We start from the raw sequence: 25,945 nt of genomic DNA, 5'->3' as shown, positions 1-25,945 counted from the left end.
GTTCTAAACAGAGCGTCGTGGCGGGATCTACGTGTGAAGCGGAATACATAGCTGCTTCGGAAGCAGAGAATGAAGGAGTCTGGATGAAGGAGTTCATATCCGATCTAGGTGTCATACCTAGTGCATCGGGTCCAATGAAAATCTTTTGTGACAATACTGGTGCAATTGCCTTGGCAAAGGAATCCAGATTTCACAAGAGAACCAAGCACATCAAGAGACACTTCAATTCCATCCGGGATCTAGTCCAGGTGGGAGACATAGAGATTTGCAAGATACATACGGATCTGAATGTAGCAGACCCGTTGACTAAGCCTCTTCCACGAGCAAAACATGATCAACATCAAGGCTCCATTGGTGTTAGAATCATTACTGTGTAATCTAGATTATTGACTCTAGTGCAAGTGGGAGACTGGAGGAAATATGCCCTAGAGGCAATAATAAAGTTATTATTTATTTCCTTATATATCATGATAAAAGTTTATTATTCATGCTAGAATTGTATTAACCGGAAACATAATACATGTGTGAATACATAGACAAACAGAGTGTCACTAGTATGCCTCTACTAGACTGGCTTGTTAATCAAAGATGGTTATGTTTCCTAACCATGGACAAAGAGTTGTCATTTGATTAACAGGATCACATCATTAGATGAATGATCTGATTGACATGACCCATTCCATTAGCTTAGCACCCGATCGTTTAGTATGTTGCTATTGCTTTCTTCATAACTTATACATGTTCCTATGACTATGAGATTATGCAACTCCCGTTTGCCGGAGGAACACTTTGTGTGCTACCAAACGTCACAACATAACTGGGTGATTATAAAGGAGCACTACAGGTGTCTCCAAAGGTACATGTTGGGTTGGCGTATTTCGAGATTAGGATTTGTCACTCCGATTGTCGGAGAGGTATCTCTGGGCCCTCTCGGTAATGCACATCACTTAAGCCTTGCAAGCATTGCAACTAATGAGTTAGTTGCGGGATGATGTATTACAGAACGAGTAAAGAGACTTGCCGGTAACAAGATTGAACTAGGTATGGGATACCGACGATCGAATCTCGGGCAAGTAACATACCGATGACAAAGGGAACAACGTATGTTGTTATGCGGTCTGACCGATAAAAGATCTTCGTAGAATATGTAGGAGCCAATATGAGCATCCAGGTTCCGCTATTGGTTATTGACCGGAGACGTGTCTCGGTCATGTCTACATTGTTCTCGAACCCGTAGGGTCCGCATGCTTAAGGTTACGATGGCAGTTATATTATGAGTTTATGCATTTTGATGTACCAAAGGTTGTTCAGAGTCCCGGATGTGATCACGGACATGACGAGGAGTCTCGAAATGGTCGAGACATAACGATTGATATATTGGAAGCCTATGTTTGGATATCAGAAGTGTTCCGGGTGAAATCGGGATTTTACCGGAGTACCGGGAGGTTACCGGAACCCCCCGGGAGGTATATGGGCCTTAGTGGGCCTTAGTGGAAGAGAGGAGAGGTAGCCAGAGATGGCCACGCGCCCCTCCCCCCCCCTTGGTCCGAATTGGACAAGGAGAGGGGCCCGCCCCCCCTTCCTCCCTTCTTTCCTCTTCCCCCCCCCCCCCTCCACGAATCCTATTCCAACTAGGAAAGGGGGGAGTCCTACTCCCAAAGGGAGTAGGACTCCTCCTGGCGCGCCTCTCCTGGCCGGCCGGCCCCCCTCCCTTGAACCTTTATATACGGAGGCAGGGGCACCCCCTAGAGAGAGAAGTTGATCCACGTGATCATATTCTTAGCCGTGTGCGGTGCCCCTTCCACCATAGTCCTCGATAATATTGTAGCGGTGCTTAGGCGAAGCCCTGCGACGGTAGTACATCAAGATCGTCACCACGCCGTCGTGTTGACGGAACTCTTCCCCGACACTTTGCTGGATCGGAGTCCGGGGGTCGTCATCGAGCTGAACGTGTGCTAGAACTCGGAGGTGCCGTAGTTTCGGTGCTTGATCGGTCGGGCCGTGGAGACGTACGACTACATCAACCAAACGCTTCCGTTGTCGATCTACAAGGGTACGTAGATCATACTCTCCCCTCTTGTTGCTATGCATCACCATGATCTTGCGTGGGCGTAGGAAATTTTTTGAAATTACTACGTTCCCCAACACAACTAGTTAACGAGCGCTCCTTCAGGAGCCTCGCAATGATCAGCGCCACTTGGCGCGCTCTCAGCCATTCGCCACATGTCGCGCTCTGGACGCTCCCTCCAGATTTTGTTTTTTTATTTTTCTGCACGCGTTTTCGGCTTTTTAAACGGTTTTTTCAGTTTTTTTCGCCATTTTGGTTTTCCCCCGGTCTTCCTTAGCTTTTCAATCAAAAAAAATTCGAAAAAAAATTTTTGCGTCAAAAAAACGTGTTTTCTTTTTTTTCCTTTCACGAAAGTCACGGTTTTTCTTCCGCGAGAGGCACGGTTGTGCTTTAGCGAGAGTCACGGCTGTGCCTTTCGGAAACAGAAAAAAACGTATTTTTTTTCTTTCGCAAGAGTCACAGTTTTGCTTTCGCGAGAGGCACGGTTGTGCTTTCGCGAGAGTCACGGTCGTGCCTCTCGGAAAGGGAAAAACAAAACGCGTTTTCTATTTTTTCCTTTCGCGAGAGACACGGTTTTGCTTCCGCGAGAGGCACGGTTGTGCTTTCGCGAGAGTCACGGCCGTGCCCCGCGGAAAGGGAAAAAAATACGCGTTTTCTGGTTTTTTTCTTTCGCGAGAGTCACGGTTTTGCTTTCGCGAGAGTCACGGTTTTGCTTTCGCGAGAGTCACGGCCGTGTCTCTCGGAAACGGCAAAAAAATGCATTTTCTGTTTTTTTTTCCTTCCACGAGAGTCACGGTTTTGCTTCCACGAGAGGCACGGTTGTGATTTCGCGAGAGGCACGGGCGTGCCTCTTTCGGAAAGGGAAAAAACCATGCTCCCGGTTCGGTTTTTTCGTCCGTTTTTTTTGAAAAAAAAAGTTCGTCAAAACCTATCAACATGGGATCTAGTTTTGAAGATCTCGACGCAAGGAATCCAATGATGAAAACTGTTCGAGATTTGGACGCACGATTTAAGAGATAAAACGTTTTGAATAAACGGATCTACGAAAAAAGGGAAAACTCCCAGGTTGCAACAAGTGGCACACTGCATATGCGCCACTTGTCGCGACTTGGGAAAATGGAGTGTTCTTTGCAACGAGTACTCCTTAATTAGTGATTTCGGTTTTCCCTCGCTCCTGGAGTTTTTCCCTCCATTTTCTCGTGATGGGCCGCTTGCGAGGAGGTTCCGCGGTTGTATGTAGGCTCTATATTTCTATTTGTTGTTGGGCTCTCATCCCCACTGAGAAAGAACTCTCCTAAAAAAAGCTCGCGATAGTTTCTAAAAAAACTCGCAATTTTTTCTCAAAAATAAAAGCTCGCATCTTCTAAAAAAAATCTCGCAAAAAATAGTAGAATATATAAGCCGGAAACCATGTTACAGTGGAAACATGTGTTGGGGAACGTAGCAGAATTTTTAAAATTTTCTACACATCACCAAGATCAATCTATGGAGTCATCTAGCAACGAGGGAAAGGGGAGTGCATCTACATACCCTTGTAGATCGCGCGCGGAAGCGTTCAAGAGAACGGGGTTGATGGAGTCGTACTCGTCGTGATCCAAATCACCGATGACCAAGTGCCGAACGGACGGCACCTCCGCGTTCAACACACGTACGGTTGGGAAGACGTCTCCTCCTTCTTGATCCAGCAAGGGCAAGGAGAGGTTGATTGAGATCCAGCAGCACGACGGCGTGGTGGTGGAAGCAGCGGTGATCTCGGCAGGGCTTTGCCAAGCTCCAACGAGAGAGAGAGAGAGAGAAAGAGAGGGAGGGAGAGAGAGAGAGAGAGGTGTTACGAGGGGAGAGGGAGGGGCCAGGGACTTGGTGCAGCTGCCCTCCCTCCCCCCACTATATATAGGGCCCCTAGGGGGGCGCCGGCCCTAGGAGATGTGATCTCCAAGGGGGGCGGCGGCCAAGGGGGACTTGCCCCCCAAGCCAAGTGGGGCGCCCCCCACCCCTAGGGTTTCCAACCCTAGGCACAGGGGGAGGCCCATGGGGGGCGCATCAGCCCACCAGGGCCTGGTTCCCCTCCCACTTCAGCCCATGGGGCCCTCCGGGATAGGTGGCCCCACCCGGTGGTCCCGGTACAATACCGATTACCCCCGAAACCTTCCCGATGGCCGAAACTGGACTGGACTTCCTATATATATATATATATATATATATATATATATATATATCTTCACCTCCGGACCATTCCGGAACTCCTCGTGACATCCGGGATCTCATCTGGGACTCCGAACAACTACCGCATACTAATATCTCTACAACCCTAGCGTCACCGAACCTTAAGTGTGTAGACCCTACGGGTTCGAGAGACATGCAGACATGACCGAGACGACTCTCCGGTCAATAACCAATAGCGGGATCTGGATACCCATGTTGGCTCCCACATGTTCCACGATGATCTCATCGGATGAACCACGATGTCAAGGATTCAATCAATCCCGTATTCAATTCCCTTTGTCAATCGGTACGTTACTTGCCCGAGATTCAATCGTCGGTATCCCAATACCTTGTTCAGTCTCGTTACCGGCAAGTCACTTTACTCGTTCCGTAACACATCATCCCGTGACCAACTATTTAGTCACACTGAGCTCATTATGATGATGCATTACCGAGTGGGACCAGAGATACCTCCCCGTCATACGGAGTGACAAATCCCAGTCTCGATTCATGCCAACCCAACAGACACTTTCGGAGATACCTGTAGTGTACCTTTATAGCCACCCAATTACGTTGTGACGTTTGGCACACCCAAAGCACTCCTACGGTATCCGGGAGTTGCACAATCTCATGGTCTAAGGAAATGATACTTGACACTTAGAAAAGCTCTGGCAAACGAACTACACGATCTTGTGCTATGCTTAGGATTGGGTCTTGTCCATCACATCATTCTCCTAATGATGTGATCCCGTTATCAATGACATCCAATGTCCATGGTCAGGAAACCGTAACCATCTATTGATCAACGAGCAAGTCAACTAGAGGCTTACTAGGGACATGTTGTGGTCTATATATTCACACATGTATTACGATTTCCGGATAACACAATTATAGCATGAACAATAGACAATTATCATGGACAAGGAAATATAATAATAACCATTTTATTATTGCCTCTAGGGCATATTTCCAACAGTCTCCCACTTGCACTAGAGTCAATAATCTAGTTACATTGTGATGAATCGAATACCCATAGAGTTCTAGTGTTGATCATGTTTTGCTCGAGGGAGAGGTTTAGTCAATGGATCTGCGACATTCAGGTTCGTATGCACTTTACAAATATCTATGTCTCCATTTTGAACATTTTCACGAATGGAGTTGAAGCGACGCTTGATATGCCTGGCCTTCCTGTGAAACTTGGGCTCCTTGGCAAGGGCAATAGCTCCAGTGTTGTCACAGAAGAGAGTCATCGGGACCGACGCATTGGGAATAACTCCTAGGTCGGTCATGAACTCCTTCACCCAGATTGCTTTTTGTGCTGCCTCCGAGGCTGCCATGTACTCCACTTCACATGTAGATCCCGCCATGATGTTTTGCTTGCAACTTCACCAGCTGACTGCCCCACCATTCAAAATATACACGTATCCAGTTTGTGACTTGGAGTCATCCAGATCTGTGTCGAAGCTAGCATCGACGTAACCCTTTACGACGAGCTCTTCGTTACCTCCATAAACGAGAAACATATCCTTAGTCCTTTTCAGGTACTTCAGGATATTCTTGACCGCTGTACAGTGTTCCATGTCGGGATTACTTTGGTACCTTCCTACCAAACTTACGGCAAGGTTTACATCAGGTCTGGTACACAGCATAGCATACATGATAGACCCTATGGCCGAGGCATAGGGGACGACACTCATCTTTTCTCTATCTTCTGCCGTGGTCGGGCATTGAGTTGTGCTCAATCTCGTACCTTGCAACACAGGCAAGAACCCCTTCTTTGACTGATCCATATTGAACTTCTTCAATATCTTGTCAAGGTACGTACTCTGTGAAGACCAATGAGGCGTCTCGATCTATCTCTATAGATCTTGATGCCTAATATGTAAGGAGCTTCTCCAAGATCCTTCATTGAAAAACACTTGTTCAAGTAGGCCTTTATGCTTTCCAAGAATTCTATATCATTTCCCATCAATAGTATGTCATCCACATACAATATGAGAAATGCTACAGAGCTCCCACTCACTTTCTTGTAAATGCAGGCTTCTCCATAAGTCTGCATAAACCCAAACACTTTGATCATCTCATCAAAACGAATGTTCCAACTCCGAGATGCTTGCACCAGCCCATAGATCGAGCGTTGGAGCTTGCACACCTTGTCAGCATTCTTAGGATCGACAAAACCTTCCGGCTACATCATATACAATTCTTCCTTAAGGAAACCATTAAGGAATGCCGTTTTGACGTCCATTTGCCATATCTCATAATCATAGAATGCGGCGATTGCTAACATGATTCGGACAGACTTCAGCTTCGCTACGGGTGAGAAAGTCTCATCGTAGTCAACCCCTTGAACTTGTCGATAACCCTTAGCGACAAGCCGAGCTTTATAGATGGTCACATTACCATCCGCGGCTGTCTTCTTCTTAAAGATCCATTTATTTTCTATGGCTCACCGATCATCGGGCAAGTCAGTCAAAGTCCATACTTCGTTTTCATACATGGATCCTATCTCGGATTTCATGGCTTCCAACCATTTGTCAGAATCTGGGCCCGCCATCGCTTCTTCATAGTTCGAAGGTTCACCATTGTCTAACAACATGATTTCCAGGACAGGGTTGCCGTACCACTCTGGTGCGGAACGTGTCCTTGTGGACCTACGAAGTTCAGTAGCAACTTGATCTGAAGTTTCATGATTATCATCATTAACTTCCTCTCTAGTCGGTGCAGGCACCTCAGGAACATTTTCTTGAGTTGCGTCACTCTCCGGTTCAAGAGGCAATACTTCATCAAGTTCTACTTTCCTCCCACTTACTTCTTTCGAGAGAAACTCTTCCTCTAGAAAGGATCCATTCTTGGCAACAAAGATCTTGCCTTCGGATCTGAGGTAGAAGGTATACCCAATAGTTTCTTTAGGGTATCCTATGAAGACGCATTTTTCCAATTTGGGTTCGAGCTTCTCAGGTTGAAGTTTCTTCACATAAGCATCGCATCCCCAAACTTTTAGAAACGACAGCTTAGGTTTCTTCCCAAACCATAATTCATACGGTGTCGTCTCAACGGATTTCGATGGAGCCCTATTTAAAGTGAATGCGGCAGTCTCTAAAGCATAGCCCCAAAATGACAGCGGTAGATCGGTAAGAGACATCATAGATCGCATCATATCCAATAGAGTGCGATTACGATGTTCAGACACACCATTACGCTGAGGTGTTCCAGGCGGCGTGAGTTGTGAAACTATTCCACATTTCCTTAAGTGCGTGCCAAATTCCTGACTCAAGTATTCTCCCCCACGATCTGATCGCAAGAACTTGATTTTCCTGTCACATTGATTCTCAACCTCACTCTAAAATTTCTTAAACTTTTCAAACGTCTCAGACTTGTGTTTCATTAAGTAGACATACCCATATCTACTCAAGTCATCAGTGAGGGTGAGAACATAACGATAGCCACCGCGAGCCTCAACACTCATTGGACCGCACACATCAGTATGTATGATTTCCAACAAGTTGGTTGCTCGCTCCATTGTTCCGGAGAACGGAGTCTTGGTCATTTTGCCCATGAGGCATGGTTCGCACGTGTCAAATGATTCATAATCAAGAGACTCCAAAAGTCCATCTGCATGGAGTTTCTTCATGCGTTTGACACCAATGTGACCAAGGCGGCAGTGCCACAAGTATGTGGGACTATCATTATCAACCTTACATCTTTTGTATTCACACTATGAATATGTGTAACATTACGTTTGAGATTAAATAAGAATAAACCATTGACCAGCGGGGCATGACCATAAAACATATCTCTCATATAAATAGAACAACCATTATTCTCGGATTTAAATGAGTAGCCATCTCGTATTAAACGAGATCCTGATACAATGTTCATGCTCAAAGCTGGCACTAAATAACAATTATTGAGGTTTAAAACTAATCCCGTAGGTAAATATAGAGGTAGCATGCCGACGGCGATCACATCGACCTTGGAACCATTCCCGACGTGCATCGTCACCTCGTCCTTCGCCAGTCTCCGCTTATTCCGCAGCTCCTGTTTTGAGTTACAAATATGAGCAACCGCACCGGTATCAAATACCCAGGAGCTACTACGAGTACTGGTAAGGTACACATCAATAACATGTATATCACATATACCTTTGGTGTTGCCGGCCTTCTTGTCCGCTAAGTACTTGGGGCAGTTCCGCTTCCAGTGACCACTTCCCTTGCAATAAAAACACTCAGTCTCGGGCTTGGGTCCATTCTTTGGCTTCTTCCCGGCAGCTTGCTTACCGGGCGCAGCAACTCCCTTGTCGTCCTTCTTGAAGTTCTTTTTACCCTTGCCTTTCTTGAACTTAGTGGTTTTATTCACCATCAACACTTGATGTTCCTTTTTGATTTCCACCTCCGCTGATTTCAGCATCAAATATACCTCAGGAATGGTCTTTTCCATCCCCTGCATATTGAAGTTCATCACAAAGCTCTTGTAGCTAGGTGGGAGCGACTAAAGGATTCTGTCAACGACCCCATCATCCGGGAGATTAACTCCCAGCTGAGACAAGCGGTTGTGCAACCCAGACATTTTGAGTATGTGCTCGCTGACGGAACTATTCTCCTCCATCTTACAACTGTAGAACTTGTCAGAGACTTCATATCTCTCGACCCGGGCATGAGCTTGAAAAACCATTTTCAGCTCTTGGAACATCTCATATGCTCCGTGTTGCTCAAAACGCTTTTGGAGCCCCAGTTCTAAGATGTAAAGCATGCCGCACTGAACCAGGGAGTAATCATCAACACGGGACTGCCAAGCGTTCATAACATCTTGGTTTGCTGGGGGTGGTGCTTCACCTAGCGGTGCTTCAAGGACATATGCTTTCTTGGCAGCTATGAGGATGATCCTCAAGTTCCGGACCCAGTCCGTATAGTTGCTACCATCGTCTTTCAGCTTGGTTTTCTCTAAGAACGCGTTGAAGTTGAGGACAATATTAGCGTGGGCCATTTGATCTACAAGACATATTGTAAAGATTTTAGACTAAGTTCATGATAATTAAGTTCATCTAATCAAATTATTCAATGAACTCCCACTCAGATAGACATCCCTCTAGTCATCTAAGTGATACATGATCCGATTCAACTAGGCCGTGTCCGATCATCACGTGAGACGGACTAGTCATCATCGGTGAACATCTTCATGTTGATCGTATCTTCTATACGACTCATGTTCGACCTTTCGGTCTTCCGTGTTCCGAGGCCATGTCTGTACATGCTAGGCTCGTCAAGTCAACCTAAGTGTATTGCGCGTGTAAATCTGGCTTACACCCGTTGTATGCGAACGTTAGAACCTATCACACCCGATCATCACGTGGTGCTTCGGAACAACGGACCTTAGCAACGGTGCACAGTTAGGGGGGACACTTTCTTGAAATTATTGTGAGGGATCATCTTATTTACTACCGTCGTTCTAAGCAAATAAGAAGCAAAAACATGATAAACATCGCATGCAATCAAATAGTGACATGATATGGCCAATATCATTTGCTCCTTTTGATCTCCATCTTCGGAGCGCCATGATCATCATCGTCACCGGCATGACACCATGATCTCCATCATCGTGTCTTCATGAAGTTGTCTCGTCATCTATTACTTCTACTACTATGGCTAACGGTTTAGCAATAAAGTAAAGTAATTACATGACATTTATGTTGACACGCAGGTCATAAATAAATTAAGACAACTCATATGGCTCCTGCCGGTTGTCATACTCATCGACATGCAAGTCGTGATTCCTATTACAAGAACATGATCAATCTCATACATCACATATATCATTCATCACATCCTTTTGGCCATATCACATCACATGGCACATGCTGCAAAAACAAGTTAGACGTTCTCTAATTGTTGTTGCAAGTTTTTACGTGGCTTCTATAGGTTTCTAGCAAGAACGTTTCTTACCTACGCCAAAACCACAACGTGATATGCCAATTTCTATTTACCCTTCATAAGGACCATTTTCATCGAATCCGATCCGACTAAAGTGGGAGAGACAGACACCCGCTAGCCACCTTATGCAATTAGTGCATGTCAGTCGGTGGGACCAGTCTCACGTAAGTGTACGTGTAAGGTCGGTCCGGGCCGCCTCATCCCACGATGCCGCCGAATCAAGATAAGACTAGTAACGGCAAGTAAATTGACAAAATCAACGTCCACAACAACTTGTGTTCTACTCGTGCATAGAAACTACGCACAGACCTAGCTCATGATGCCACTGTTGGGGAACGTAGCAGAATTTTTAAAATTTTCTACGCATCACCAAGATCAATCTATGGAGTCATCTAGCAATGAGGGAAAGGGGAGTGCATCTACATACCCTTGTAGATCGCGAGCGGAAGCGTTCAAGAGAACAGGGTTGATGGAGTCGTACTCGTCGTGATCCAAATCACCGATGACCAAGTGCCGAACGGACGGCACCTCCGCGTTCAACACACGTACGGTTGGGAAGACGTCTCCTCCTTCTTGATCCAGCAAGGGGAAGGAGAGGTTGATGGAGATCCAGCAGCACAACGGCATGGTGGTGGAAGCAGCGGTGATCTCGGCAGGGCTTCGCCAAGCTCCAACGAGAGAGAGAGAGGTGTTACAAGGGGAGAGGGAGGGGCCAGGGACTTGGTGTGGCTGCCCTCCCTCCCCCCACTATATATAGGGCCCCTAGGGGGGCGCCGGCCCTAGGAGATGTGATCTCCAGGGGGCGGCCAAAGGGGACTTGCCCCCCAAGCCAAGTGGGGCGCCCCACACCCCTAGGGTTTCCAACCCTAGGCGCAGGGGAGGCCCATGGGGGGTGCACCAACCCACCAGGGGCTGGTTCCCCTCCCACTTCAGCCCATGGGGCTCTCCGGGACAGGTGGCCCCACCCAGTGGACCCCCGGGACCCTTCCGGTGGTCCCGGTACAATACCGATTACCCCCGAAACCTTCCCGATGGCTGAAACTGGACTTCCTATATATAAATCTTCACCTCCGGACCATTCTGGAACTCCTCGTGACGTCCGGGATCTCATCCGGGACTCCGAACAACTACCACATACTAATATCTCTACAACCCTAGCATCACCGAACCTTAAGTGTGTAGACCCTACGGGTTCAGGAGACATGCAGACATGACCGAGACGACTCTTCGGTCAATAACCAACAGCGAGATCTGGATACCCATGTTGGCTCCCACATGTTCCACGATGATCTCATCGGATGAACCACGATGTCAAGGATTCAATCAATCTCGTATTCAATTCCCTTTGTCAATCGGTACGTTACTTGCCCGAGATTCGATCGTCGGTATCCCAATACCTTGTTCAATCTCGTTACCGGCAAGTCACTTTACTCGTTCCGTAACACATCATCCCGTGACCAACTATTTAGTCACACTGAGCTCATTATGATGATGCATTACCGAGTGGGCCCAGAGATACCTCTCCGTCATACGGAGTGACAAATCCCAGTCTCGATTCATGCCAACCCAACAGACACTTTCGGAGATACCTGTAGTGTACCTTTATAGCCACCCAGTTACGTTGTCGCGTTTGGCACACCCAAAGCACTCCTACGGTATCCGGGAGTTGCACAATCCCATGGTCTAAGGAAATGATACTTGACACTTAGAAAAGCTCTAGCAAACGAACTACACGATCTTGTGCTATGCTTAGGATTGGGTCTTGTCCATCACATCATTCTCCTAATGATGTGATCCCGTTATCAATGACATCCAATGTCCATGGTCAGGAAACCGTAACCATCTATTGATCAACGAGCTAGTCAACTAGAGGCTTACTAGAGACATGTTGTGGTCTATATATTCACACATGTATTACGATTTCTGGATAACACAATTATAGCATGAACAATAGACAATTATCATGGACAAGGAAATATAATAATAACCATTTTATTATTGCCTCTAGGGCATATTTCCAACAGCATGTACAAATTCAAGCTCAAAATCATTTGGGAGGTATGAACAATAAAAATTCAGCAATGAACAGTGACAAAAAGTGCAACATTTTTTTACCTCAATATTCATGGAAAACTTGTTTTTTCTTTCTTACGTCCCAAATGAATATAGGTTTGACTACCAAAATTTTCAATGTATTCGGTAAAAATTAAATAAGTTTGACTTATGACAAAACTAAAACTTCAGTTAATTTGAAACGGAAGGAATTGAATGGAGGATCCTTAGAGCATTCTATAGCCGGACTTGGCAAATCCAACCCCTCAAACGTCCGCAGAAGTGCCCGGGCGCGTTCGCGGACACTAACTGGTCAAGCCTCAAATTTTCCTTCTCACAACTGGAGACCTCAATTACCATACCTCAAATCCATACAAACTCATGCAAATACGTAACAATGCATTACACACATCGTCCGGCTACTACATCACTAACATTGCACGGACCGCTCGATTCTACTCTCGGGCGAGGGCGCGCGTGTTCCTCTGCTGCCGCTTCTTTACGGTGCGAACGCGGATGGCTTCCTCCTCTGCGGCCGCCCGCGCCGCCGCCATGTCAGCAGCGAGGCGAGCCACTGCCGCCCTTATCCTCTCCTTCCCAGGGCGGGCACACCGGCCCCGGTGGGACTCATACTCCGCGGGAGCGGTGTTAGGAAAGGGGAGATTTGAAGTCTCTCGGGACCGCGATGATCCAGCCCCGAAGTATCCGAGCGCCCGATGCGCCGACGCTATGGAGTCGCGTTGGATAGATCCCGCCATTGGTCGGGCACTGTCCTCCCTGGAGCGGCGGAGTGCAATGCGGACGGCCATTGCCTCCTCCAACCCGCATGGATGACACCCCAGTCGACGGATCATGACTGGTCGAAGTCAGATCCGCTGCCCGCCATGCCGGAGAAGGCCGGAGATCGCCGGACAGGAGCTTGGGTGGCGGAGTGGAGTGGGGTGGAGTGGAGTGACTAGGGTTTGGTCCGGCGAGTGGATGGGGAGGAATATATGTGGGGTCGGGTGGGTAAGCGTGAGCCGGTCTGACGTGGCGGACACGCAGGGGCGCCCTCATATCCGCCCCATATTTGGGCTGGATATGAGAGGTGTCGGTCAGCCCGGGCGTTTGAGGCCCGTTTGAGGCGCCGTTTGGGTCAAATTTTTGTGACCGGTCAGTGACCGAGCCGTCCGCCCGGGCGTTTGAGGCGGGTTTGGTGCGCCCGGCTGTAGATGCTCTTACCGCCATTGATATAATCATATATCCAAGATGTCATTTTAACAAAAAAAATGGTGGATTTCCTAATCCTAAAATATGTTAGTTAACACCATATTTTCCTATCATTATCATGAATACAAAATACCATCACCTAGCAAACACATTTCCTCCCGAGCATGATGACGATGTGCCCCCACGCCAAAACCTACTAGTTATCCTTAGTTCTCGAACGAAGTAATCACTGAGATTATCACCACCAGTAGCAACGGTCGCAGGGTGCTCATAGCACATCGTGAAAAAAAGGAGTGCACAGCAAAAAGAATTAAACATGGTCCAGCCGTCCAGCTCCATGTGCTTTCATCCAAAATCTTTCTGGGCGAAAGTGATTTTGTTCATTTAATGGACATGGTTGTTGGCCTGTTCCAACACAAGAATGGTTGATTGATTTTGTATATTCATTATTCATCAGTCTAATCAAGCAACAAGAAAAACCTTCTGAAGGAAAAACACATAAGAAAAACAACTGAGTTCAGAATGGTCCAGAAAGAAGTTCAGAAAAATCTTGGAAATTGTAGACGTAAATAAGTTCAGAATATGTTTGTAGACATAAAGAAGTTCAAAATATGTTTACTTATCATTTATTTTCAATTTAATTGTCATTCAGTTTCTCATGGGAAAAAACATAACATCATTCTATTTGTTTTTGTAAAGAACAACTTAACACGGGTAAATGTGCTAACAGAGCAAACTGAAAGCAGCATGTCAACATCTGATGTCAAATCTGTAGACTGGCTATTTATTAAAAAAAACTGTGGACTGGAACTCTGTACCGCATTTGCATATGGATTCAGAGAAATTGTTCACAGATCTTGGCAGCATTCTTGCTTGCAGAGAAAAATATATTTAAACAAGAAATGATGTCTTCTAGAATGATTTGGCATTCGAGCTGCAAAAGTTCCAACAAAATGATCAAACTGTAACCGACTGGAAAAATAATAATAGAGGGGTTGATTTGCTGTCTCCCATGGGCGTAGTAACCATATTGTCTTAATATGCCTAAATTTCAGTTCTCATGCACTGAAATGCAAGCACTGCATATTCAGTATCCAGAATATGAATGACCTGATAGGTGATAACAAAGTTTTAAATATCACTAGGTTCTTCTGAGCGTGTTGTTGCTCCTTGATTGTCTTCAGTTGGTCCATTTCTAGTGCTGCATTATTGCTCTGACTCATCAACACAGTTTCCAATCTTTTGTCTGGGACCCAAGTTGTTGTATTTAGATCCAGTGATTCCAAGCAATGCCCAATGGTACAAGCGCAATATTTGGTTGCTTGGTGAAGATATTAGGATGGACAGTGGAATTTTTCCGGAATTTGTAATATTCAAATGAACAGGAAAAATTCTCAAGCAGCCATAGAACGTAAGACTGCTGTTGCACTGAAACCTTTTTCACATTCTTGACATTTGTAATCCAAGTGAAAAGATAACATGATCTGAGAAAAGCCAAACCTATTTGTCAGATAGCAGCAAACTTTTCCACATTCTCAAACCAACAAATCTTCTACAACAAACATATATACAGAAAGTTACTCAAATGCTCTGCACAAATTCAGGCCAACATTTTTTCATTCATATCTGAAATTGATCACAGTACAACTTGATATTTGGTACATTGAGGACTTGCTTAGCTCAAAGCTTCACCAACACACACACACAAGAGTTCACATTCTTGACAAGTAGATTGCTGTATCTCAAACCAAAAAATCTTCTAACTGATAACTGTCCCAAACATGGTTATGTGCATCACCACTCAAAGGAATTATTGTGACACCAGAGGTCAATCGATTGGATCGTATCTCGGGTACACACTTTTCCAACCAGAATGCCGGAATATTTTAAGAAGCCATAGAAGCATACAAGAATAAATCGATACAAAAAGATTACTCAAATGCTCTGCACAAATTCAGGCCAACAATTTTCTCATTCATATCCAAAATTGATTACAGTATGACTTGATAGTCGGTACATCAAGGACTTGCTTAGCTCAAAGCTTCACCCACACATACACACAAGAGTTCACCAACCAATGCTACTTGTCGGAAACTGCAACTTTAACTCACCAAGACGCCAATGTCTAAGAATCCAAGTCAGCCAAGATTAATTTTACAGGAGAGTCAGCATAGTCTCCAGACGCTAGGCAGCTCACATGATTACTGTGTGTATCGACAAGTTCAATTCTACTCCTTTTTCCTGCTACAAGCCGGGTAGCAAACGGGCGTTTTGCATTTTGCGGCGAGTGCGTTTTACGCTCTGTCTCATGCCGGAATTGCAGTACATGAGTTTCCAATTTTTTTGGCTCATCTGCTTCACTTTGATTTATTGAAAATGCCCTTTATTTACTTAAACCCTTAACTTAGGACCAGGTATGGATGCAGTGGTAACTATGTCGTACACATCTTAACAAGGTTTTTGCTGCCTAGCTAGATGGAGACTCTGCTGACACTCTTGTAAAATTACTAATGACTGAACGGGATTCAAAGAACACTAGAAATCTTGGTAAGCAAGTGCAGAACCTAGAGGGACAAAGATTAAATGAAACTTATGTGTGCATGGTTTAGGAAGCAACTAAAAGACTAGGCAAGGCGTAATACCACTGGAGGCAGCCAAGGAATTGGTTGCTTCCTTGGTGCTGCAACAGCAATGACAGGCAATGGCGATTGGTTTTGCTTCGGAACCTTGCAGCTGAGCTCCCTCATCCCCTTCTAGCGCGCAGAGTTGAAGCTGGAGTCACCTTCTTCACACCGGGCGCAACAGCAGTGACAGGCAGTGGTGTAGAGCCGACGAAAGAGCGAGCCTTGGAAGCGACGGGATGAGAGACCTTCTTCACGGGCGCAACAGCAGTGGCACGCAGGCGGAGTGGAGCCTTGGAAGCCGGGCGCTTGCGGTGGTGGCAAGCGGACTCCTCGTCTTCAGCCATCTGGCGTCCACGGGCACGGATCGCGCACCGGACACCCACGGGGTCAGCACCAGCAGCAGCCGGCAAGGTGGTGGCAGGCCCAGGGCGCGGGGCGGAGGCAACATCAGAGGCATCGAAAGAGCCGGGCATCGCCGGCGCAAGGCTGCGTTCTCCGTGGTTGACACACCAGGCACGGACGGGATCAGCACGGGTGGCGGTGGCAGGAGCGGCACCAGCAGGTCCGGCCGTCGCGGCGTGGCGACGGGGACGCCCTCCGTGGTCGACGCCGTAGCGGCGGAGTTCTTGGGCGGCTGCGGCGGCCTCCTTGGCGAGGCCGTCTTCCTCGAGACGGTGCTGGAAGTTGGCGTCCCATCGGGCGAGGGACTCCCGGGACTCACCGGTGGCCTTGGCAAGGCTGTGCTTGGTCCAGTACTGGAGCACCCTCTCAAGGACGCGCGAGGGCACCCGCGTCTCCAGCGGGAGGGCTTGGGCGGCGGCCGGGCGATAGTCCCACGCCGGAGCGACGAGCACCTTGCCGTCGGCGCTGCGGAGCTGGAGCATCTTCGCCGCCATCGATGGCGTGTCTAGGTCTGGAGATCGGGAAGGTGGGCGAGCAGATCGAACTGGAGCTGGTGCCCATTTATCCAGGGGAGAGCTCCTGATTCTTGTCGAACTCGGATTGGAACTGTCGCCGGCTGGATTGGAACTGGGATCGAACTCGAGCTCGGCTGCGGCAATCTCACGCGCTCATTCGTTTTTAACTGAAGAACAAATGGAGCGTCTTCAGTTTCTCAGTCCACAAATAGGATTTCTTCAGTTAAAAACCTGGACGCCTCTGCAACCTGTTGATGAATTTCTACTGTATAAAATAGGATGTGCAAGACAGAAAGAAAATGCATTGCCAATTTTGCTTTAGGGGAATTCGGTGGTATTACAAGAAGTAATCTTAAATTGCGCCCGTTCCCAAAATAAGTGTTTTTGATTTGGTATAATTTTAATATTAGTGTCTTTGATTTAGTAAACAGGCATCTTGATCGGTTTTTCAACTTCAACCTAACACCACCAAACAATGCGACAACATAGATGCAACAGGTTCAGACAAATCAAACAACCAAGCAAGTACTTGGGACAAATTCAGACTAACTAAATTATCAAATGGCATGATGGGTAGAGTGAACTACATACCTGCGGCTTGCGAGGCTTCCTGGCAGCCTTCGCCTTCTCCGTCGTCGGGGTCTTCCGTTTCCTCGCGGTGGGGGCTGTACCCTGTGAGATCAGCACACATTCTCATCTTTTCTGTGCGCGCATTTGGGGAACGGGAAGAGGGTTTTCCCTCGCTTCTGGAGTTTTTCCCTCCATTTTCTCGTGATGGGCCGCTTGCCGGGAGGTTCCGCGGTTGTACCTGGGTTGCAAAATCCTATCCGGCGCCCTCTGCACCCGCTACAGTACAATTCGCAAAGGGGTGCATACCCCCCTCTCCACTAGGTCGGCCCATCTAGCTTTTTCTCTTTGTTTTTTCCAAATGCAAAAAATGAGTGATTGCGCTGCGACTCGAACCGGGGACATCTTGCTTAATTGTTAGCTGCAGTAATCACCCCACCATCCCCAACTAGACGTGCTAACTTTTATCTTTGCACGTCTTTTTTTTTCTTTTGTCTTTTTCTTCTTCCCGGGTTCGATGGACTTTTTTCAAATTCGTGACTTTTTCCTTAAAAATGGATGAACTTTTATTGAATTTGATGATTTTTTAAAAAAATTCAATGAACTTTTTTCAAATCCGATAAACTTTTTTCAACATTGGTGAACTTATTTCAAAATCGATGAACTATTTTCCAAATAAATGAAATTTTGTAACACTCCTTATCAAAATCAATAAATGTTTCCAAAATTCGTTAACTTTTCTTCAAAATATGATGAACATTTTTGAAATCGATGAATTATTTTTTATGAACTTTTCTCGTGAATTTATGAGTCAACAACCTGAGCAGTGATCCATGTTGGTGGTCAAAGGTCAACCAGCATAGTTTTTATACAAGTTAACCAGCGATCCTGTCATGTGAAAAAAAAAACTAACGATCGTGGGGACGAGCGATCCAGGGAATCGAAAGAAAGCTCGTGTATATGGGCCGGCCCACGAGGGGCGTGCGTTGCGGGCGCAGATATCGCCCAACAGGAGGTCTCCTGGGCACAGCCTTTAGGCTCTGCATTTCTATTTGCTGTTGGGCTCTCATCCCCTCTGAGAAATAAAAAGCTCGCAATATTTTTTCGAAAACAAAAGCTCACATCTTCTCCAAAAAAACACTCGCAACAGTAGAAAATATTAGATGGAAACCATGTTACAGTGGAAACATGTACAAATTCAAGCTCAAAATCATTTGGGAGGTATGAACAATAAAAAATTCAGCAATGAACAGTGACAAAAAGGTGCAACATTTTTTTGACACGTCATGCTCGGGAGGAAATGTATTTGCTAGGTGATAGTATCTTGTATTCATGATAATGATACGAAAATATGGTGTTAAATAACATATTTTAGGATTAGGAAATCCACCATTTTTTTGTTAAAATGACATCTTGGATATACGATTATATTACGTCCAGCTCCATGTGCTTTCACTCAAAATCTTTCTGGGCGAAAGTGATTTTATTCATTTATTTTGCTCATTTAATGGACATGGTTGTTGGCATGTTCCAACTCAGAATGGTTGATTGATTTTGTATATTCATTATTCATCAGTCTAATCAAGCAACTTAGCTAGTTCGATGAGGTTAGGAATGAACACCAAAATAAAAACGTTCTGAAGGAAAAACACATAAGAAAAACAACTGACTTCAGAATGGTCCAGAAAGAAGTTCACAAAGATCTTGGAAAATGTAGACGTAAATAAGTTCAGAATATGTTTGTATACGTAAATAAGTTCAAAATATGTTTGTATACTTAAAGAAGTTCAGTAAGATCTTGGAAATTGTTTCATCATTCAAATCAGAAAAATGCAGCAGAACTGCAGAAAAAGGCATTTTTTCGTCACTGAACACCCAACGGAAAAAATGCAGCAAGAAACTAGTACTTTCCGCCCGAGAAAAAAAAAACATGATCCACAGGAGAAGCTTCCACATATACGTTCCCCATGCATGCATGATGAAGAACAGTAGCAAAGAATTGACCAACAATGCAACATTACCTCTGTACTGACATACTTATCATTTAGTTTCAGTTTAATGATGAATATGCAGTACTCGTTCAGTTTCTCGTGGGAAAAAACATACATCATTATAATTGTTTTGTAAAAACCAACTTAACATGGGTAAATGTGCTAACAGAGCAAACTGAAAGCAGCATGCTCTGTGCCACATTTGCATATGGATTCAGAGAAATTGTTCACGATGCACAGATTTTGGCAGCATTCTTGCTTGAAGAGAAAAATATATTTAAAAAGGAAATTATGTCTTCTAGAATGATTTGGCATTCAAGCACGCAAAAGTTCCAACAAAACTATAATTTGCTGTCTCCCATGGGCGTAGTAACCATATTGTCTTAATATGCCTATAAAATTCAGTTTTCATGCACTGCAAGAATATGAATCACCTGATAGGTGATAGCAAAGTTTTAAATATCATCAGGTTCTTCTGAGCATGTTGTCACTCCTTTAAAAGTAACAAATTAAATCGATTCCAAGCAATGCCCAATGGTACAAGCGCAATATTTGGTTGCTTGGGGAAGATGTTAGGATAGACAGTGCAATTTGTAATGTTCAAATGAACAGGAAAATTTCTCAAGGAGCTAGAGAAGGTAAGACTGCTGTTGCGCCGAATCCTTTTTCACATTAGAAAAGCCAACCCTATTTGCCAAACAGCTGCAACCTATTTGACAATCAGATTGCAGTATCTGTAACCATAAAGTCTGTCTTCAAACTCCCCCAAACATGTCCATGCACTTCACAACTCAACAAAGTATTGTGAAATCATAGGTGCATCCATCGGATCGTACCTCGTGTACATACTTTTCTGACAAGAGCAACGGCGTGTTTTAAGACGCATAGAAACATAAAAATAAATAGAGTTACTCAAATGCTCTGCTCAAATTCAGGCCAACAATATTTCATTCATATCTGATATTGATTACAATATGACTCGATAGTCGGTACATCAAGGACTTGCTTAGCTTAAAGCTTCACTCACACATACACACAAGAGTTCACCAACCAATGCTACTCATCAGAAACTGCAACTTTAACTCACCACGACGCCAGTGCCTAAGAATCCAATTCAGCCAAGATTAATTTTACAGGAGAGTCAGCATAGTCTCCAAACGCTAGGCAGCTCACATGATTACTGTGTGTATCGACAAGTTCAATTCTACTCCTTTTTCCTGCTACAAGCCGGGTAGCAAACGGGCATTTTGCATTTTGCGGCGAGTGCGTTTTACGCTCTGTCTCGTGCGGGAATTGCAGTACATGAGTTTCCTTTTTAGGCTCATCTGCTTTACTTTGATTTATTGAAAATGCCCTTTATTCACTTAAACCCTTAACTTAGGACCAGGTGTGGATGCAGTGGTAACTATGTCGTACACATCTTAACAAGGTTTTTGCTGCCTAGACTAGATGGAGACTCTGCTGACACTCTAGTAAAATTACTAATGACTGAACGGGATTCAAAGAACACTAGAAATCTTGGTAAGCAAGTGCAGAACCTAGAGGGACAAAGATTAAATGAAACTTATGTGTGCATGGTTTAGGAAGCAACTAAAAGACTAGGGAAGGCGTAATACCACTGGACGCAGCCAAGGAATTGGTTGCTTCCTTGGTGCTGCAACAGCAATGACAGGCAATGGCGATTGGTTTTGCTTCGGAACCTTGCAGCTGAGCTCCCCCATCCCCCTTCTTGCGCGCAGAGTTGAAGCTGGAGCCGTCTTCTTCACACCGGGCGCAGCAGCAGTGACAGGCAATGGTGTTGAGCCGACGAAAGAGCGAGCCTTGGAAGCGACGGGACGAGAGACCTTCTTCACGGGCGCAACAGTAGTGGCAGGCAGGCAGAGTGGAGCCTTGGAAGCCGGGCGCTTGCGGTGGTGGCAAGCGGACTCCTCGTCTTGAGCCATCTGGCGTCCACGGGCACGGATGGCGCACCGGACACTAACGGGCTCAGTGCCAGCAGCGGCCGGCAAGGTGGTGGCAGGCCCAGGGCGCGCGGCGACGGCAACATCGGAGGCATGGAAAGCGATGGGCGCCGTCGGTGCTGGGCTAGGTTCTCCGTGGTCGACACCCTTGAGGTGGTGAACGAGTTGGCACCAGGCACGGACGGGATCAGCACGAGCGGCGGTGGCTGGAGCAGCGACACCAGATGCGCCCGTGGCGGCGTGGCGACGGGGACGCCCTCCGTGGTGGACGCCGTGGTGGCGGAGTTCTTGGACGGCTGCGGCGGCCTCCTTGGCGAGGCCGTCTTCCTGGAGACGGCGCTGGAAGTCGGCGTCCCAGCGGGCGAGGGACTCCCGGGACTCACCGGAGGCCTTGGCCAGGCTGTGCTTGGTCCAGTACTGGAGCACCCTCTCGAGGGCGCGCGAGGGCACCCGCATCTCCAGCGGGCGGGCTTGGGCGGCGGCCGGGCGATAGTCCCACGCCGGAGCGACGAGCACCTTGCCGTCGGCGCTGCGGAGCTGGAGCACCTTGGCCGCCATCGATGGCGTGCCTAGGTCTGGAGATCGGGAAGGTGGGCGAGCAGATCGAACTGGAGCTGCTGCTCCCGCCGCCGCTGCCCATTTATTCAGGGGTGAGCTCCTGATTCTTGCCCAACTCGGATTGGAACTGTCGCCGGCTGGATTGGAACTGGGATCGAACTCAAGCTCGACCGCGGCAATCTCACGCGCTGTTTTTAACTGAAGAAAGAAGAAGTAGAACGTCTTCAGTTTCTCAGTCCATAAATATGATTTCTTCAGTTAAAAGACCTGGACGCCTCTGCATCCTATTGACGAATTTCTATCATAAATAGGAAGAGGATGGTAAAGGCAGATAGAAAATTCATTTTAGGGAAATTCGGTGGTACAAAAATCAATCTTAGTTTGTATTGGTCTTAAGCACATCCCAAAATGAGGTGTATCAACCGCATAATTGTTTTTTAGGAAATCACATAATTCCTGAAGCTACTAAATTTGACCTGTACTGATGTTGTTGTTTTCTTCTTCTCAAAATATGGTTCTACTTCATACACAAAATTTCCCTTCTACTAAATGTGCTTTTCGTTAATGAAAATGTGCTTCTTAAAGAGGAGCCCAATAAAAATGGTAGTGGATTCCGACGTCCTCGCACGTCACAGACCCGTCATAACTCTTCTCGTCGCTCATTGCAACACTGCCGCACTGATGGGTGCAACTCCCCCGTGGGCGGTTGTAGCTGTTGAAAATATGCCCTAGAGGCAATAATAAATTGGTTATTATTATATTTCCTTGTTCATGATAATCGTTTATTATCCATGCTAGAATTGTGTTGGAAATATGCCCTAGAGGCAATAATAAATTAGTTATTATTATTATATTTCCTTGTTCATGATAATCGTTTATTATCCATGCTAGAATTGTATTGATAGGAAACTCAGATACATGTGTGGATACATAGACAACACCATGTCCCTAGTAAGCCTCTAGTTGACTAGCTCGTTGATCAATAGATGGTTACGGTTTCCTGGCCATGGACATTGGATGTCGTTGATAACGGGATCACATCATTAGGAGAATGATGTGATGGACAAGACCCAATCCTAAGCCTAGCACAAGATCATGTAGTTCGTATGCTAAAGCTTTTCTAATGTCAAGTATCATTTCCTTAGACCATGAGATTGTGCAACTCCCGGATACCGTAGGAGTGCTTTGGGTGTGCCAAACGTCACAACGTAACTGGGTGGCTATAAAGGTACACTACAGGTATCTCCGAAAGTGTCTGTTGGGTTGGCACGAATCGAGACTGGGATTTGTCACTCCGTGTAAACGGAGAGGTATCTCTAGGCCCACTCGGTAGGACATCATCATAATGTGCACAATGTGATCAAGGAGTTGATCACGGGATGATGTGTTACGGAACGAGTAAAGAGACTTGCCGGTAACGAGATTGAACAAGGTATCGGGATACCGACGATCGAATCTCGGGCAAGTACATACCGCTAGACAAAGGGAATTGTATACGGGATTGATCGAATCCTCGACATCGTGGTTCATCCGATGAGATCATCGTGGAACATGTGGGAACCAACATGGGTATCCAGATCCCGCTGTTGGTTATTGACCGGAGAACGTCTCGGTCATGTCTGCATGGTTCCCGAACCCGTAGGGTCTACACACTTAAGGTTCGGTGACGCTAGGGTTATAGAGATATTAGTATGCGGTAACCCGAAAGTTGTTCGGAGTCCCGGATGAGATCCCGGACGTCACGAGGAGTTCCGGAATGGTCCGGAGGTAAAGATTTATATATGGGAAGTCTTGTTTTGGTCCCGGAAAGTTTCGCGCATTATCGGTATTGTACCGGGAGTGCCGAAAGGGGTCCGGGGGTCCACCAAGGGGTCCACCTGCCCCGGGGGGCCACATGGGCTGTAGGGGTGTGCGCCTTGGCCTATATGGGCCAAGGGCACCAGCCCCAAGAGGCCCATGCGCCAAGAGATAAGGGAAAGGAAGAGTCCTAAAGGGGGAAGGCACCTCCTAGGTGCCTTGGGGAGGATGGACTCCTCCCTGGCCGCACCCTTCCTTGGAGGAAGGGCCAAGGCTGCGCCCCCCCTCTCCCTTGGCCCTATATATAGTGGGGGAAGGGAGGGCAGCAATACCTAAGCCCTGGCGCCTCCCTCTCCCTCCCATGACACATCTCCCTCCTCCCGCAGCGCTTGGCGAAGCCCTGTTGGAATCCCGCTACTTCCACCACCACGCCGTCGTGCTGCTGGATCTCCATCAACCTCTCCTCCCCCCTTGCTGGATCAAGAAGGAGGAGACGTCGCTGCTCCGTACGTGTGTTGAACGCGGAGGTGCCGTCCGTTCGGCGCTAGGATCATCGGTGATTTGGATCACGACGAGTACGACTCCATCAACCCCGTTCTCTTGAACGCTTCCGCGCGCGATCTACAAGGGTATGTAGATCCACTCCTCCCTCGTTGCTAGATGACTCCATAGATTGATCTTGGTGACACGTAGGAAAATTTTGAATTATTGCTACGTTCCCCAACAGTGGCATCATGAGCTAGGTCTATGCGTAGTTTCTATGCACGAGTAGAACACAAAGTAGTTGTGGGCGTTGATTTGTTCAATATGCTTACCGTTACTAGTCCAATCTTGATTCGGTGGCATTGTGGGATGAAGCGGCCCGGACCGACCTTACACGTACTCTTACGTGAGACTGGTTCCACCGACTGACATGCACTAGTTGCATAAGGTGGCTAGCGGGGGTGTCTGTCTCTCCCACTTTAGTCAGATCGGATTCGATGAAAAGGGTCCTTATGAACGGTAAATAGCAATTGGCATATCACATTGTGGTTTTTGTGTAGGTAAGAAACGTTCTTGCTAGAAACCCATAGCAGCCATGTAAAACATGCAAACAACAATTAGAGGACGTCTAACTTGTTTTTGCAGGGTATGCTATGTGATGTGATATGGCCAAAACTATGTGATGAATGATATATGTGATGTATGAGATTGATCATGTTCTTGTAATAGGAATCACGACTTGCATGTCGATGAGTATGACAACCGGCAGGAGCCATAGGAGTTGTCTTTATTTATTTATGACCTGCGTGTCAACATAAACGTCATGTAATTACTTTACTTTATTGCTAACCGTTAGCTGTAGTAGTAGAAGTAATAGTTGACGAGACAACTTCATGAAGACACGATGATGGAGATCATGATGATGGAGATCATGGTGTCATGCCGGTGACGATAATGATCATGGAGCCCCGAAGATGGAGATCAAAAGGAGCATATGATATTGGCCATATCATGTCACTATTTGATTGCATGTGATGTTTATCATGTTTATACATCTTGTTACTTAGAACGACGGTAGTAAATAAGATGATCCCTCATAATAATTTCAAGAAAGTGTTCCCCCTAAACTGTGCACCGTTGCGACAGCTCGTTGTTTCGAAGCACCACGTGATGATCGGGTGTGAGATTCTTACGTTCACATACAACGGGTGTAAGCCAGATTTACCACGTGAAACACTTAGGTTGACTTGACGAGCCTAGCATGTACAGACATGGCCTCGGAACACAAGAGACCGAAAGGTCGAGCATGAGTCGTATAGAAGATACGATCAACATGAAGATGTTCACCGATGTTGACTAGTCCGTCTCACGTGATGATCGGACACGGCCTAGTTGACTCGGATCATGTAATCACTTAGATGACTAGAGGGATGTCTATCTGAGTGGGAGTTCATAAGATGAACTTAATTATCCTGAACATAGTCAAAAGGTCTTCGCAAATTATGTCGTAGCTCGCGCTTCAGTTCTACTGTTTAGATATGTTCCTAGAGAAAATTTAGTTGAAAGTTGATAGTAGCAATTATGCG

The 25,945-nt window shown here is 46.3% G+C and overlaps 1 protein-coding gene and 1 pseudogene across 1 annotated transcript; both read right to left on the bottom strand.

The window, feature by feature from the left end:
* Positions 1 to 15,424: 15,424 nt before the first annotated feature.
* LOC125541116 lies at positions 15,425 to 17,151 on the bottom strand (annotated as a pseudogene).
* A 3,302-nt stretch (positions 17,152 to 20,453) lies between these two features.
* Positions 20,454 to 22,311, bottom strand: LOC125541115. The gene has a single exon (XM_048704592.1). The coding sequence runs from the start codon at positions 22,077 to 22,079 to the stop codon at positions 21,159 to 21,161; it is 921 nt and encodes a 306-aa protein (XP_048560549.1). The 5' UTR covers positions 22,080 to 22,311; the 3' UTR covers positions 20,454 to 21,158.
* Positions 22,312 to 25,945: the final 3,634 nt, after the last annotated feature.

Source organism: Triticum urartu, chromosome 2 (assembly GCF_003073215.2).
Source record: "Triticum urartu cultivar G1812 chromosome 2, Tu2.1, whole genome shotgun sequence".
Taxonomy (NCBI): Eukaryota; Viridiplantae; Streptophyta; class Magnoliopsida; order Poales; family Poaceae; genus Triticum; species Triticum urartu.
Note: the sequence above shows the minus strand (reverse complement) of the source record. Positions and strands in the feature narration are given on the sequence as shown.